Raw genomic sequence first — 12,753 nt, 5'->3', positions numbered from 1 at the left:
GCTCAGGGTACATGGTAGCCTCCAACCTAACAGTTTAATCTGTCAGCACCGAGGCGCCTAATTCCTTTTGTGGACTTACCCCCAAAGGATTTGCCCCATGAGTCAGAGGAATTCCTGGTTTATAATTCAGTGTTTATTTCAGAGTATCACCTTCTTTTTCATATCCTGACTGCCTGAAATCTCCCCTCCCCCCCAAATTTAAATGGACACATCCTTCATCTTCCTTTCCTGTCTGAAATTACTGTGCCATGTTACTGTGCACGGTTAAACACAGACCAGGTGCCCCTTTGGAGCTGGCAACGTGAATGCCTTTAATACTGAGAAAATACTTTTGGGATCAATTAAGTAAGATGAGAAAGTAGCTGAATAACACCTAGACATTCATCCAAAGAGCTGTAAATTGTACAAGTTTCTGTCTCAGAGGGCACATGCTGAGGTTGGACAAATAGGCAGCTAAAAGTACACGATGTCCTCACGTACTGCCAGTCCTCCTGAACCCCTAGGACAGAACCAAACAAACAAATACACAGAGACATCTAGGAGGTAGCAGGAGAGGAGGAGATATGAAGTCAGAACGTGCTGAGGTAAATTTGACACAATACCAATTAGTGTTTGGCGAAGTGGCTATCTCATTGTCAAGATATTTCCTTCAATATGTTTTCAGAAACTGGAACCATTAAATAACTTAGAAAGATTGCCAGCTCTGATTTCAGGAAGGAAACCTCCTCCCAGTTCCTCTCTAAATAATTCATTTCTTTTGCAAATACTTCCTATGGATGGCATTTAAGATACAAATTTCTGAAACAGAGGAGATGGAGGGAAGCAACCCCTGACATAAAACTTAAGGTTCCTTTCTAAATGGCCTAAAAATCCAAGACATTCAGGTTCAAGGTACTCTGGACTGCAAATCAGTCACAACCTGTACTGCAGCTGGGCCTATAACTATATAAATAGTTTGAGTAATTCAAATTTTGACTGATAATTTTTCTAATGCACCACCTTTCTTGACATAATACAAACACTTTCAATACACCTCTGTCAGTACACAGTGTTTACTAAAAGCCTGAACTCAATTTTGTGATGGTCTCTCAGTAAAGAAGAAGCAAAGTTCCTAAATTTCCCTGCTGGATTATATTTATTCTGAGAGAAGCTATGTAGGGGCAAATGCACAAAAGCAGGACTAGCAACCATTAAAATGATTTGCTACATCTTCCTTCTCCATAGTGCAGTTTTCTGTTCTGCCTGTGACGTCTGGAAGAGCAATGCAGAACTGAGTGTTAACAGGCTTTATGTGAGTGGTGGGACCCGTGTTATTGGAATTTAGGGAGTTGAAATGACACTGGCATCTGATGAGTCTCCACCACATTACTGAAATAAAAAGACTGCATATCCTCCCTGAAAACAGAGCTTTTAGCAAAACACTCCTCTGCTGCGGTCCTTTGTCTCACACGTCTTGAACATCTATTACTTCCTAAGCAGAGTCGAATTCTACAAGTTTTTTGACAGGCCACTCCAGCTAAGTGATCCATCTGGCATTCTATGTGATTTAGATGCCAGCTGACAAGCCGGACTCCTGAAGGTCCCCTTCCACTCACAAAGTAAGGGAGCAGCAGATCAAATGCAACTTCACCTCTGAGCCAAGCACTTAATTTGGATATCAAGAAGCAGAACAGCTGAGGAGGAAGTTTAAGCCACTTGATCACTTTATAAGGAGCATTTTCCTTTTTAAGAGTAGGATCAACAACTCCTCATTTGGACCAAACCTCTGAGATACATCACAGTTAAGCATGTGTGAAAACGAGCTACTGAAAAAAACCAGTTGCGAGAAAATGATGATAAAAAGCACCTTAGTAGCGCCCTGCCTCTTCTGTGCTCATCTGTGTGGCCTGTAAAGTGTTGAGAGGCAAATAGAGGGAATGGAAAATCTATAAAGAAATTCATCTGTCCAGTCCAATTTTAGGTCACTTATTTGGAGAGTTCAAAAGAGGGATGGTGCTGCTTTTTGTCACCGGCTTTATTGGGAACAGAAGTGGGAATTTAAGAAGCAGAAGACAAGGCTCTGTTCTTTTGCTATGTCCTTTAAAGCACTAATAATTTGAAAAAGGGAATAGTTACTATGTTAATATATGAACAGTATACCTAAGGAGGGGACAATGTCTCAGACATGAACTGAATAAAGCAACTTCTAGGAAAACTCAAGCAAGATGTGCAAGTGTTGTAAAACTGACTTTTCTCTGGGATGTTTCTGAAAATGAGATTAGTTTTACAGAATAACAAGTTTTATTACCCTTCTACTGTTAACATGAGAGTAATAAAAGAAACACAAAAAAACCACTGCCCTCAGCTGACACTTTTTTCCCTTGGGTCTGACATTACTTCATAGATGTCTGGTTTAGCAAGCTTTAATAGCCCAATTAATTATGAAAGTGATTCACATAGGGTGGTCAGTGTACTGACTTTCTATTATACTTCCATGGAGAGCTATTTTACTCACTTTTGGCCACAGGAAAACAAAAAAAATCTTCATGTCCATTAGAAATTATGTAGGCTGTGGATAAAAGAAGACAAAACCTCCTCCCTGAGCTTACACCTCATGTCTGTCACAGCCACCCTTGACCATTTTTTCTTTTGTGTCGGACAGGGACAAACTTTCTTCTGCCTAACTCTCCAAGATATGCCTGGCATAACCCAGGGAAGGCTTCAGCTCAACATATTTTTAGATAACTGAGAGCAAAGAATAAAAACAAACCTTTAAACTAAGAGAGACAATGACACTATAAACCCTCCTGGCCTGTGTTAATATGAGTCTGTTTATTGTTACACAATCCGTGACCTTCAGTGCACTGCCAGTGTCTGTAAATAATACAATGGGCTGCCTGTGTATCCCATGGGGATGGGAGTGCTGATGGAGCCTTTCAAAACTCAAATGGATGCCATAAGCTGACGTAGACTGTGCTATTGTGATTCTTATTTATGAGTCTCTCCTTTTTTCTTTTTAAGTACAAGCTCCAAAGCCACAAAGTGGGTGGCAGAAAAAACAACCATCTGCTTAGTCTGAGTTGGATTTGATAGCTTATCTAACATTCATAGAAGTACTCCTGAAATGTGAGTTCCCTGCCTCTCAGATCTCCTGAGAGCAGAGTAACAGCTCATTCAACATATTTCTTCTATTTAAAAAAATTCCATATTTTGTCACTGGTTTCTTAGCACTAAGAAGCTGTTCACCACCTACAGAACCTTCACAAAACTCCACATTTTTTAGCTGAGATCCTCCATATACAGATGGTACTATTCCCACTTCTTGGTTAGAACAATGTAGCTGTGACCCAGCAATGACCCAGCTTTGTATACTGCAATAAAAACTGTTTGCCTTCAAAATTTCTTACAAGGTCTCAGTTTAGTGCCAGCCCTTGGAGTCATCCCACCTGCTCTACCAGTCGATGAACACAAACCCAGGAGGAAACAGTCACAGACAGTGAATAAAAGGGACTCACTGAACTTTGGGCTGATCACCATTCCTGCTTGGTTCAACTGCTCACACCTTAGGAAGGAGCTCACCTCTCTGGTCATTTCAGTCACAGGGTGTGTGTGTGAACAGACACATCCCAAGCAGATTCACTGGCACTGAACAGCCTGGAGACTGACACATGGGACTTGAACAGCAGCTCTGTCCCCAGTGATACATTTACCAGTTTAGCAGTTTTCCTGTGCAAATCTCCAGTGCCTCAGGTCTATCAGGAACAGCAGCCATCCCTCATCTTGTGCCATCCTGCCAGCATTTTTGGCACAGATCTAAAGCTGTTCAGGTGCTCAACATGAATAATGAGCAGATCATTATTTCTGCACCAGCACCACCAAACTCCAGCCCCTTCCACAGACTTCTAAAACTGACCATTCCATAAATACAGGTTTGAAAGCCTGATTCATAAAAATACTTACAAAGGGACTGTCCCATATCTGTCCTGCAAAGGTCCTGAGCAACAAATAAACCGTATCAGCACTTGAACGCCATCTCACCAGATACACAATCATCTCAACTCATGTCACTATCTTTAACTGCATAAAATGTATACTTACAGAATGCCTGTTTTCCATAGAATCTGCAAAATAAAATACAGTGTATAAATTATGAAGTGGCACCTTGCAGAGTGACCAGTTTTATGTTCCAGAAAATACAGGTTTAGGTATTTCAGCCTTTTTGTTCACTTTGCAATGATGTAAAATTCCTACCTACATCTAAGGTTAAAGCTCTGGATTTTAAGGAGTATCCAAGTTCTAGTTTAATCCAAGTACAGGGGTGAGACCAGACATTTCAAAGACCACACTGAACAGGACCTGTTTGGCAGCTTTCCTGATCATGGGTTAGAGCAGAAGTCTCTACTGAGGGCACAGTCTGTTACTGGACAAAAGAGAGTCTTCCTTTTAGAGGCAAGTTCTCATCAGCATTTTACTTCCTAATCCAGTTCCTTGCCAGGAAAATAATGTATTGCAGAAATCCAGTAGAGGATACAATTTTCAGGGCTAAATAACCTCTTGCAAAGACACCTGACATTCTATTAAAAAAAAGTTGCTTGTTCCCAATGAAAAACCTGAGGGCCAGCAAGCTCTTTCTTTTTAGGGTCAGTGAACTTTCAAATTGGATCATAGGCTTTTTTCAAAAAAAAGTGGATTTAGCTATTCAGAAATGTCACAGAATACATTCAAATACCAAAACCATAAATATTTCTTTCCTCTCTAAAAGTAACTCCAGTTTTAGGTGGGCACTTCAAGTCTTGTTAAAAGTGTTTGTCTGTATGTTCTGTTGAGATATTTCACATGTGACAAAAGTAACTGCTGAATCTTGAAGGGCATTTTCTTGGAAAGTGTATCAGATTCACTGGAGAGAGGCTGTGTGAAGGAAATTCATCTTATGTTCAAAACAAAGGGGTTGGATTGGGGGGGGTTAATCTTCCCAGTATTTTTTTTATAAATGGGGGTTAGTTTCTGAATCTATGTTTTTTCTAATTATGTACTTTTTAAATAGCAAAATAAAAAATCATCTTCCATAGGCAGAACAAACGTAAATTTTGAAAAGTTCCTGAAATCACTAAATGAAGGATATTATGCAGAGTACTACTACCATTATTAGACCCTAATAAAAGTCTTTTAGAAACTCCCTTGTCAGCCAGGAGAAGTAACAAGGAAACTGAACACAGGTGAAGGTCTCTGGCACAGTACATTCTGAATATTCTACCCAGAACTTTTAGCCTAAGCAAAGGATTAAAAACTGAGGTGACTACAGCACTTGACACTAGTGCATGAACTCAATTTCAGTATAAAATTGATCTCAGTGTTTGGCAAGATTGATCCACATATGTTTAGACATTAGGAAACAAAATAAGAAGTTACATGGAACACACACAAAAGCTTTTTTGTGTCCTGAAAGCCAACAGAATTGAACAAAACCACTGCTGACCCAGTGCGACATCAAAGCTTGGCTTTAAGTGGACAAAACCATACATAAGGCTTATGAAGTGAGGCATTAACAAGCTGTCGTTTAGTCTCTGTCACAATGTATTGTTCTCGGAGGAAGGAGGAAATGAGAAATTTTGTGTAAATTCCAGACTTCAAACAACGGGATGTTGGCTACCCAAAGCTCCGAGGTCACAGTGACAGCTTATCCCATCTCCTTGTTACCTGTCACCCACATCCAGAGCAGTGGGGGTTTCTAGCTGAGTGTCACAGCTCTGCCAGGAAATGTCACACTGTGTCCTGGGTAGTGCTGCTGCAAGGCAGGGTGATTTTTACCCAGTACCACTCAGGGGAGCCAGCAGGTAGCCACTAATAAAAAGCACAATGATACAGTGCTTTTGCTGATTCTTTGTTATGTCATCTTTGTTATGTCAATCTTTTCACAATCTTTTTATTTCATTCTTGTTAAAAAAAAAAAAAAAAAAAAAAAAAGAGGTAGTTTTACTTTTTTCCTGGTTTTACTGAAGAACAGAGATATTTTTCATAATACCTGGCTTTCTCTTACTGCCAAAAATGCAGAAATGAGAAATGTTGGATTCTAGACACACAAAAAAATTGGTCAAGCTTCTGTAGCAGGGCAAAAAACAAGCTCCATGTTTTGTAAAAGGAATCAGAGCTGAAGGTCTGATACTGGTGATTTCTAAAATATTCCCAAGTCTAAAAAAGTAGGTGGTTTTATGATCTTGTGATGGATCTAAACTCTTGCTATTGCTTCCAGTTGATGGGATTTTAAATTCAAAGAACACATTTTTACAAAGGAGTACATATAGCAGGAACTGAAGACATCCCCACCTGCTCTACCATTTCTTGTTGCTAGAGGTTACGGAGAGGAGAAAATGTGCCAAAATAGCTGCAATTGTCAACCCACCTCCAACCCACCTCCAGCCCTGGTGAAAGCCAATATGTCAGAATGAACCGAAGGTGCTGAACTGCAGACACACACAACATTCTGCCAAGCCCTTTACTGGATGGAGCCGTAGCTTCCATCAGGGAATCTTGGCAGGCAGCTTGGGAACAGCTCTGACATGGGGCATGCACGTAATCCAGCTCTGTATCAAAGGTTCAAGCAAAAAGCTCCCTGCATATTTGTGCCTTACTGAAACCATTTGGCATTGCCTGATCTTTAGCTGAAGCTATTGTAAGCATTTGGCTCTGGAATCAATGTCTCACAGATCCAGGCTTTAGTCTAGAATATGTCTAGAAACCTAAAGATCCAAAGAGTTTTTATATTGGAGAGGGGACAAGTTATTTGCATGGGTTTGGACTGCTTGCAACTATCATGTGCTCATAATACCTGAGTTCTGAACAACACAAGGAATCCCCAGACCCTGTGAGTTCTTTCTATGCTGGAAAAGGATTCAGTGGGAAATTCTGGCTAAGATGTAGGTGTTAAGCCTGAGGCTCAGTAGCAGGAAAGTATTTGAGCAGATATCCTGATTGCTAGAGCTGATTTCAAATAGGTTTGTTCCAAACCTCTGAATGCAATGGGGATTTCTCATGCCTCTTTCCACTGGGATATATTTATTTTTCCATAGTACACTGTTGGTTGCTGTAGGACTCTTAGAATTTCCTGTCTCACTGCTGCAATTGCTTCCAAGTGACCAATTCATTTTTCCAGACTTAGCAGCATAAAGGCTGGCTCTGCATTTTGTTTGCTGGATTTCCAGTTTCCTAATAAGAAATTGGGAATTGTTATCTTGCAATGACGATGAGCTCAGTCCAGTGCACATAAGATCAGTGCAGAGACTGTCACTGGCTTCTGTGAGCTTTGGGTCTGACACACAGCAAAGACAGAGTTCATTGAAGGACCAAGAATGTACCAGTAACATCATCTTCAACAGGAAGTGTCCTGGAAAAACATAAGGAAATCTGTGAGCTGGAGTTGGTTCTAGTTCTTCTCAGCAGCATGAACAGGACTGTGCTACCCCGAGAACTGGGATCAATGCTAAGGAAAGGGCTGGAGCTGAGATAAAGAACCAGCATGGAGATACTTGGGCTTCCTGCCCCTACTGCCTCTTGGGAAGATGAAAGGTGTGATGGAAATAAATCATGCCTGAACGAGCCTCCACCCAGGCAGCTAAACTCATGTGTGACACATCCTGACCCTCCCTCAGGAAGAGCTGCCAGCCTGGACTGCTGGACTCAGCACAGGCAAGGGAGGCAGCGGGGCCACAGCCATTTTATCACTCTTGGCAGTCTGTTGATTTAGAAAATTGCCTGTTTTGCTTAAGTTTTGGACTATAGCACTTCTTTCTGAACAAAAAGCAGCAACTTTGGGACTGGGCTGGATACTCCTTTGGCCTTTTCACAGAGCAACCAGAGAAAGCAGAACTTTAAAGAAATTAGTTCATCCTGGTAAGCCTGAAGGACTTTTAGACAAAGGTCTTACTGACCTGAGTGGCACTAACTATGACCATCCCCCAAATTGCCATTTGGATGTAAGGTCTGATTTAATGCTGAGGCTTGAAATTTTTTGGTATTTTATGTAAAATACTAAAGTAACAGCCCATTGCTCTAGAAAAGGCTTTAAAACAATACCTGGGTGAACATCCTGAATACTAAATATGTTTCTGAATTAAACTAACCTTTCAGTAACAATGCAAGGACAACTTCTTCTCTCAGAGTTGCTTGCAGAGACAAAGTGATCAGCATCCTCCTTAAACTCTCATTACAGCAGAGGAAATCCAGCATCCAAGCAGAGACTGACATTATTTGACTTTCAATCCAAATATACCTGACTAGACTGGAATTTCACAAATCACCTGCTTTTCCCACTGTAAATGAGTTAACTGTAATTAACCACATGCAAGTCTTCTGGGATTTGAAATGTGCATTTGACAGTTTTTTTCTGTCCATCTTTAATGTAAAACCAGCTCCTGAGTCCTGGCACTGAGAACGAGGAAAACAGCACAGCAGGGAGGATGGGGAGTCTTATCCACAGTGTGGTGGAGGCACTCAAATGGTAAGAACAGGAGGTAACAGCCAGCACCAGGAAAATAAAAAGAAAAGGAATAATGACAGATGCTCAGCACTCTGCCAAAGGCCTGGGGCTTGGTAAAGCTCAACTATTATCGGCACTATGGATTCATAGTGCAGATTTTGGATAAGGACAAGCAGTAGCTATAGAACTCAAAATACAAAAGTTGGTTACTGCTATGGCATCTGCCTTACTGGGGATAGCAGTGAGAGTTGTCAGAAAAAATGAAGAGGAAAAATGTTTTAGCTCAGTCACAAAGAATTGCATCAGACAGTTCTGACAGTACTGACAGTTCTGCAGCTTCCTCTCTAGTGCACACAATTTCTGGAATGCACAGACAACCCCTTCATATGACAAAATTTCTTATGAAGCACTCAATTCTAATTAAACAACAATAGTTACCTACCAAAAAAAAAAAAAAGTTACATAGGTCTTAGGGGTTAAATCTGTCAAACTGTGTAGCTGACACCACATGTGATTTCCTCAAGGACACGTTTGTCTGAATCATTGCCTTCCTGAAGTAGGTTGTGCTCCTGGGCTTTTGCTCAAAAATCTCAAAGAACAGAATGGTAAATCAACTTCTGCACCCACTAGTCATGTTCAACATCTTTCACAATTGGCATCATTTAATACACTTATATTAATATATATAAGTAGATAATTTCATAGGGATCCTCCACTGCATTTACACTTTGCCACCTCACAATCACACAGCCTATTAAAAAATCAAAGGTGGTGTTACATTAACTGTAATGTAGCACTGCATTGCTGGGTGATGCACTGCTTATCTAATTGAAACACTTTTCCTGTGTATCAGTCAGGAAAAACAGACGTGATTGAAACAATAAACTGGTACTATGTTCCCAAGAATAACTGAAATGGTAGAATGTTATGCATAAAAGAGCAGGTGGACTGCAAGATTAAGGGGTGTTTGCAGATCATCTGGCCAATTCAGCTCAGTCTTTCAATCATATCCCATTTTACTGCAGTTCCCACTTTATGGTATTACAGCCTTTTAAGCGCTCTTTGAATTTCAGCTCTGTTGTACCAACCTGGAGTTTACATCCTTCTGGTATATAACACATTCAGTTGTGCCAAAACCAGGGCTGGTGGATGGTGTGATAGTCACCCTCACACCTGCGCAGAGCAGGTGAGGGTTTTGCAGCAGCTTCTGCAGCTTTTTATAGGTCCAGTTCACACTCACCAGAGAACATTTCAGAGCATTTGTAGCCTTGGGGTTCAGCCCTAAAATAAACTATGTTTTTTCTCATGGTGGTCCTGCATGAAGCGCCTGGCCACACTCTTAAGTGTGAAAGATATTCTGATTTTCACTGCAAGGCTGTGGAAAATGAGTACAGCACACAGGCACAGGCACCAAGGATTCCAAAATTCCTTTGCCACTGTTGTCACTCTCTAAACACATTGCCTTAAACAGATGACCTAATCTCTCTGTTTATTCAGCTGTAAAAAGGAGATAAAAATTGTCATGTAAGTCCTCACAAGGGAAAATTAAGTAATGTTTTCTAAAGTACGTGGAGACCCTCACATAAAAGATTCCCTAGAGACAGAATATTGTGTCAGAGGTGGGAAGTGCCTTATAAAATAGAAAAAATAGAAAATTAAAGCACAACAATCAAAAATTAAAAATGGCACACAACAAAGCCTGAATGAGGACAAAATGTTAACTGTTTGCAGCCCTAATCTTTACAAATCTAGACTTCCTAACACAAAAAGAGGAGAGGAAATCCTTTCCAGTTTAGACTTAGACAAAGTATGATGAAATAACCTCCTTTTAAGTCACTGTTTCTGAACTTATTAGTGCCAGAACATTTATAGACAGTAATTGCCAGCAAGCTGCTACTGCCCACACATGTCTGTGTTAGAGCTGGTGAAATGATCATATTGCTTTAAAGGCTTTTAGAGTCTGTTGTTGGAGGCTTTATAGATATTTGCTGGAGTTACATCCAAAGCCAATGGAATATTTTATAGCATGGGACAAACATGCTCAATTAAGAGACAAATGTTTCTCCTGAGCAGTTTGAGGTAACAGGATGTAGAATCCTGATCCCTAACAGGGCATGTTCAGCTCTAGATTCAGATCCAGATATGGCCCAACTACTCAGTAGATACAGCACAAATGGGCTGATGAAGAAGACGTTACAAATATTAATAGCACTGATTTATGAGGAACCATGAAGGTGTCATACAATTTATCAACTCCTGGGATTTTGTAGCTGCACTTTGGTATGTTCCCATGTGACTTGCAGCTCCTCTTTTTTATGGCACTTATCTTCTAAATACTCAGTCTAAGTATTATCTTGTAAAATATTCAGTTACAAATTTATCCCTAACCTCTACACAAACGTTTCCTTAAAGTGTTTAATTTTTTCACTAGCTTACTTACCATTATTAGTTTTTCTGATTTCACTATAAACTGTTTCAGTCCCCTTCTGTTCAGGAGCTGGAAAATGTATTGGCACAAAATCAATTTATTTTCTTTTTTTGTTGTTGTTTGTTTGTTTGTTTTGGTTTTTGTTTGCCTTACGAAAAGCTCCTTAAACAAACAGAACACACTGTTTTAGTTTCAGAGGAAGTAGCTACATAAGCAGCAATGAGCCTGTGGAATCTGTGTGAAAAAGCAAGTACAACGCCCTCCCCAAACCCAGCCTGTAAGGGTCTGAGAGAAAGATATCTTCTTCTATATAAAAATGATGATGAAAATCTGCTTCCCTTTCTAAATTTGACTTCAACATTCTAATAATCTTCTTCTAAACTTGAATCAATGCTGCTTTAATTTCACAGAGACATCTACCACTAGAGAATAGTTTCTCTGGATCACTTTGAAGAGCTTCTTCAATCTCTTCTAAGGATTTACGGATCCTAGCCCTGAGGAGATCTATCACTTAGAAGACTAACTACAACCCCTTTTGGCAACTAGCCTGATTAAATGTCAAAGGCACAAAAATAAAAATTTAAATTGCTGTGTTTTGTGAAATGTCTCAGAAGAATATTTGCAGATTTCACACAGCACAGCTTCCATTTAGTGCTATCTGGGAAAGGTCTCCTTTTGGACAGAGCCTTGTCTAAAGGCCTGAAAATAGCAAGAATCATTTTCTCTGTGGTCAGCGTAAACTTCTGGCTAGTAGGAGATTAGAACAATCTACTGGATTTATTGTATGGCTGTGGTTTAAAAATCCCTGGGCAATCAAAGTGCTCCAGAACTGTGCATTAAAAACCACTTTCTTCACTTGCTGTAAAGGCCTGTGCTGGCAGGGTCCAGGAGTTTGCTGTTCACGGATCTCAAAGCGCTTCAGAAACACTCATTCATTTCAGTTAAACTGAGTCTCTTAGAAAACCTCAGAATTCTACCAGTATCACCTCCAATTTCTGTGGACCTTCAACAAACCAAGTTAGATTTCTCTAGTTACAGTTAAATTTAAAAAAAGAATTAAATTGTTGTTTCCTCTCTCCAAAAAACTGGGAAGAAATTCACATCTCTGGATACAGAATCCTGTACTTTAGCTATTAAAAGCCCACAATATTTAAAGAATTCAGACATAATGATCTGCAGTCTCAGAGTTAGGACTGTTACTGTTCTGCACTGCCCTGAAGAACCCGAGTGTCTCTGGCACCATATTCTGATTTCCCAAAGCTAATTGCATTTGTTTTTTTAAATTCTGTTCAGCATCCTTTAAATGCTGCAAGCTAACACATCAGAATGAGTTGCAAAACTGCTATTAATTTAAACAATAGCAGCTACACTTCTCCAAGTGTATAATCACAGCTTTCAAACTTGCAGCTTTGGCATGAACTTTCTTTGCAAAATAATTTGAAGATCTCGAGGCATATTTCATATGCTTACAGACCATTGCTTAAATGATCAATTCAGTTGCCAGTGAAGTAAGAATTAAACTTCTTGGAATTTTAATAAAAGGTAGCTCATTTTGTTTAGGACTCTTTTTTAGCAGTTAGTCCTAAATCTACTCCTATTGACTCTGTGCAAAGATTTGGTTGGAGGCATTTCCTTAGTTTGCTTTTTATTTTTATCGTGCCCATTTCATTATATTGAGATATAATGCCACTGCCCATGTTATTTCCTTTGTTAATCTTCCAAAAGTCATCTTTGATGACTGAATAGCACTGAAAAAACGTGCCAGGAGAAATAACTTGGATCATTTGACATTTTGTTCCCACTAACTGTATAATGTTTCCACCCTGCAGATAACCAGATATAAAAGAAGGAGAATATTCTTACTCAGCCATGC

At 39.8% G+C, this 12,753-nt stretch overlaps 1 protein-coding gene across 23 annotated transcripts in view; it reads right to left on the bottom strand.

The window, feature by feature from the left end:
* Nucleotides 1–12,753, bottom strand: part of PECAM1 (platelet and endothelial cell adhesion molecule 1) — a 31,790-nt gene that overhangs the window by 2,229 nt on the left and 16,808 nt on the right. For 2 of the 23 annotated variants that reach the window (XR_007207539.1, XR_007207541.1), the window contains 4 exons: nt 10,893–10,949; nt 4,078–4,100; nt 3,940–3,973; nt 3,690–3,798 (listed from right to left, as the gene is read on the bottom strand). The exons of 2 other annotated variants lie outside the window; for them this stretch is intronic. Coding sequence is in view for 17 of the 21 variants with exons in the window: in XM_048323636.1 (XP_048179593.1) it covers nt 3,735–3,809; nt 3,940–3,973; nt 4,078–4,100; nt 7,332–7,360; nt 10,893–10,949 (218 nt within the window). In the remaining 4 variants the exon portion in view is untranslated. Of the gene's footprint in view, nt 1–3,689; nt 3,810–3,939; nt 3,974–4,077; nt 4,101–7,331; nt 7,361–10,892; nt 10,950–12,753 lie in introns of those variants that run through there. 19 more of the 23 variants (XR_007207540.1, XR_007207542.1, XM_048323635.1 and 16 more) reach the window with 13 other exon arrangements.

The sequence above is a fragment of the Corvus hawaiiensis genome, chromosome 19 (genome assembly GCF_020740725.1).
Source record: "Corvus hawaiiensis isolate bCorHaw1 chromosome 19, bCorHaw1.pri.cur, whole genome shotgun sequence".
Taxonomy (NCBI): Eukaryota; Metazoa; Chordata; class Aves; order Passeriformes; family Corvidae; genus Corvus; species Corvus hawaiiensis.
The sequence above is the reverse complement of the archived record's forward strand: the minus strand, read 5'-3'. Positions and strand labels throughout refer to the sequence as shown.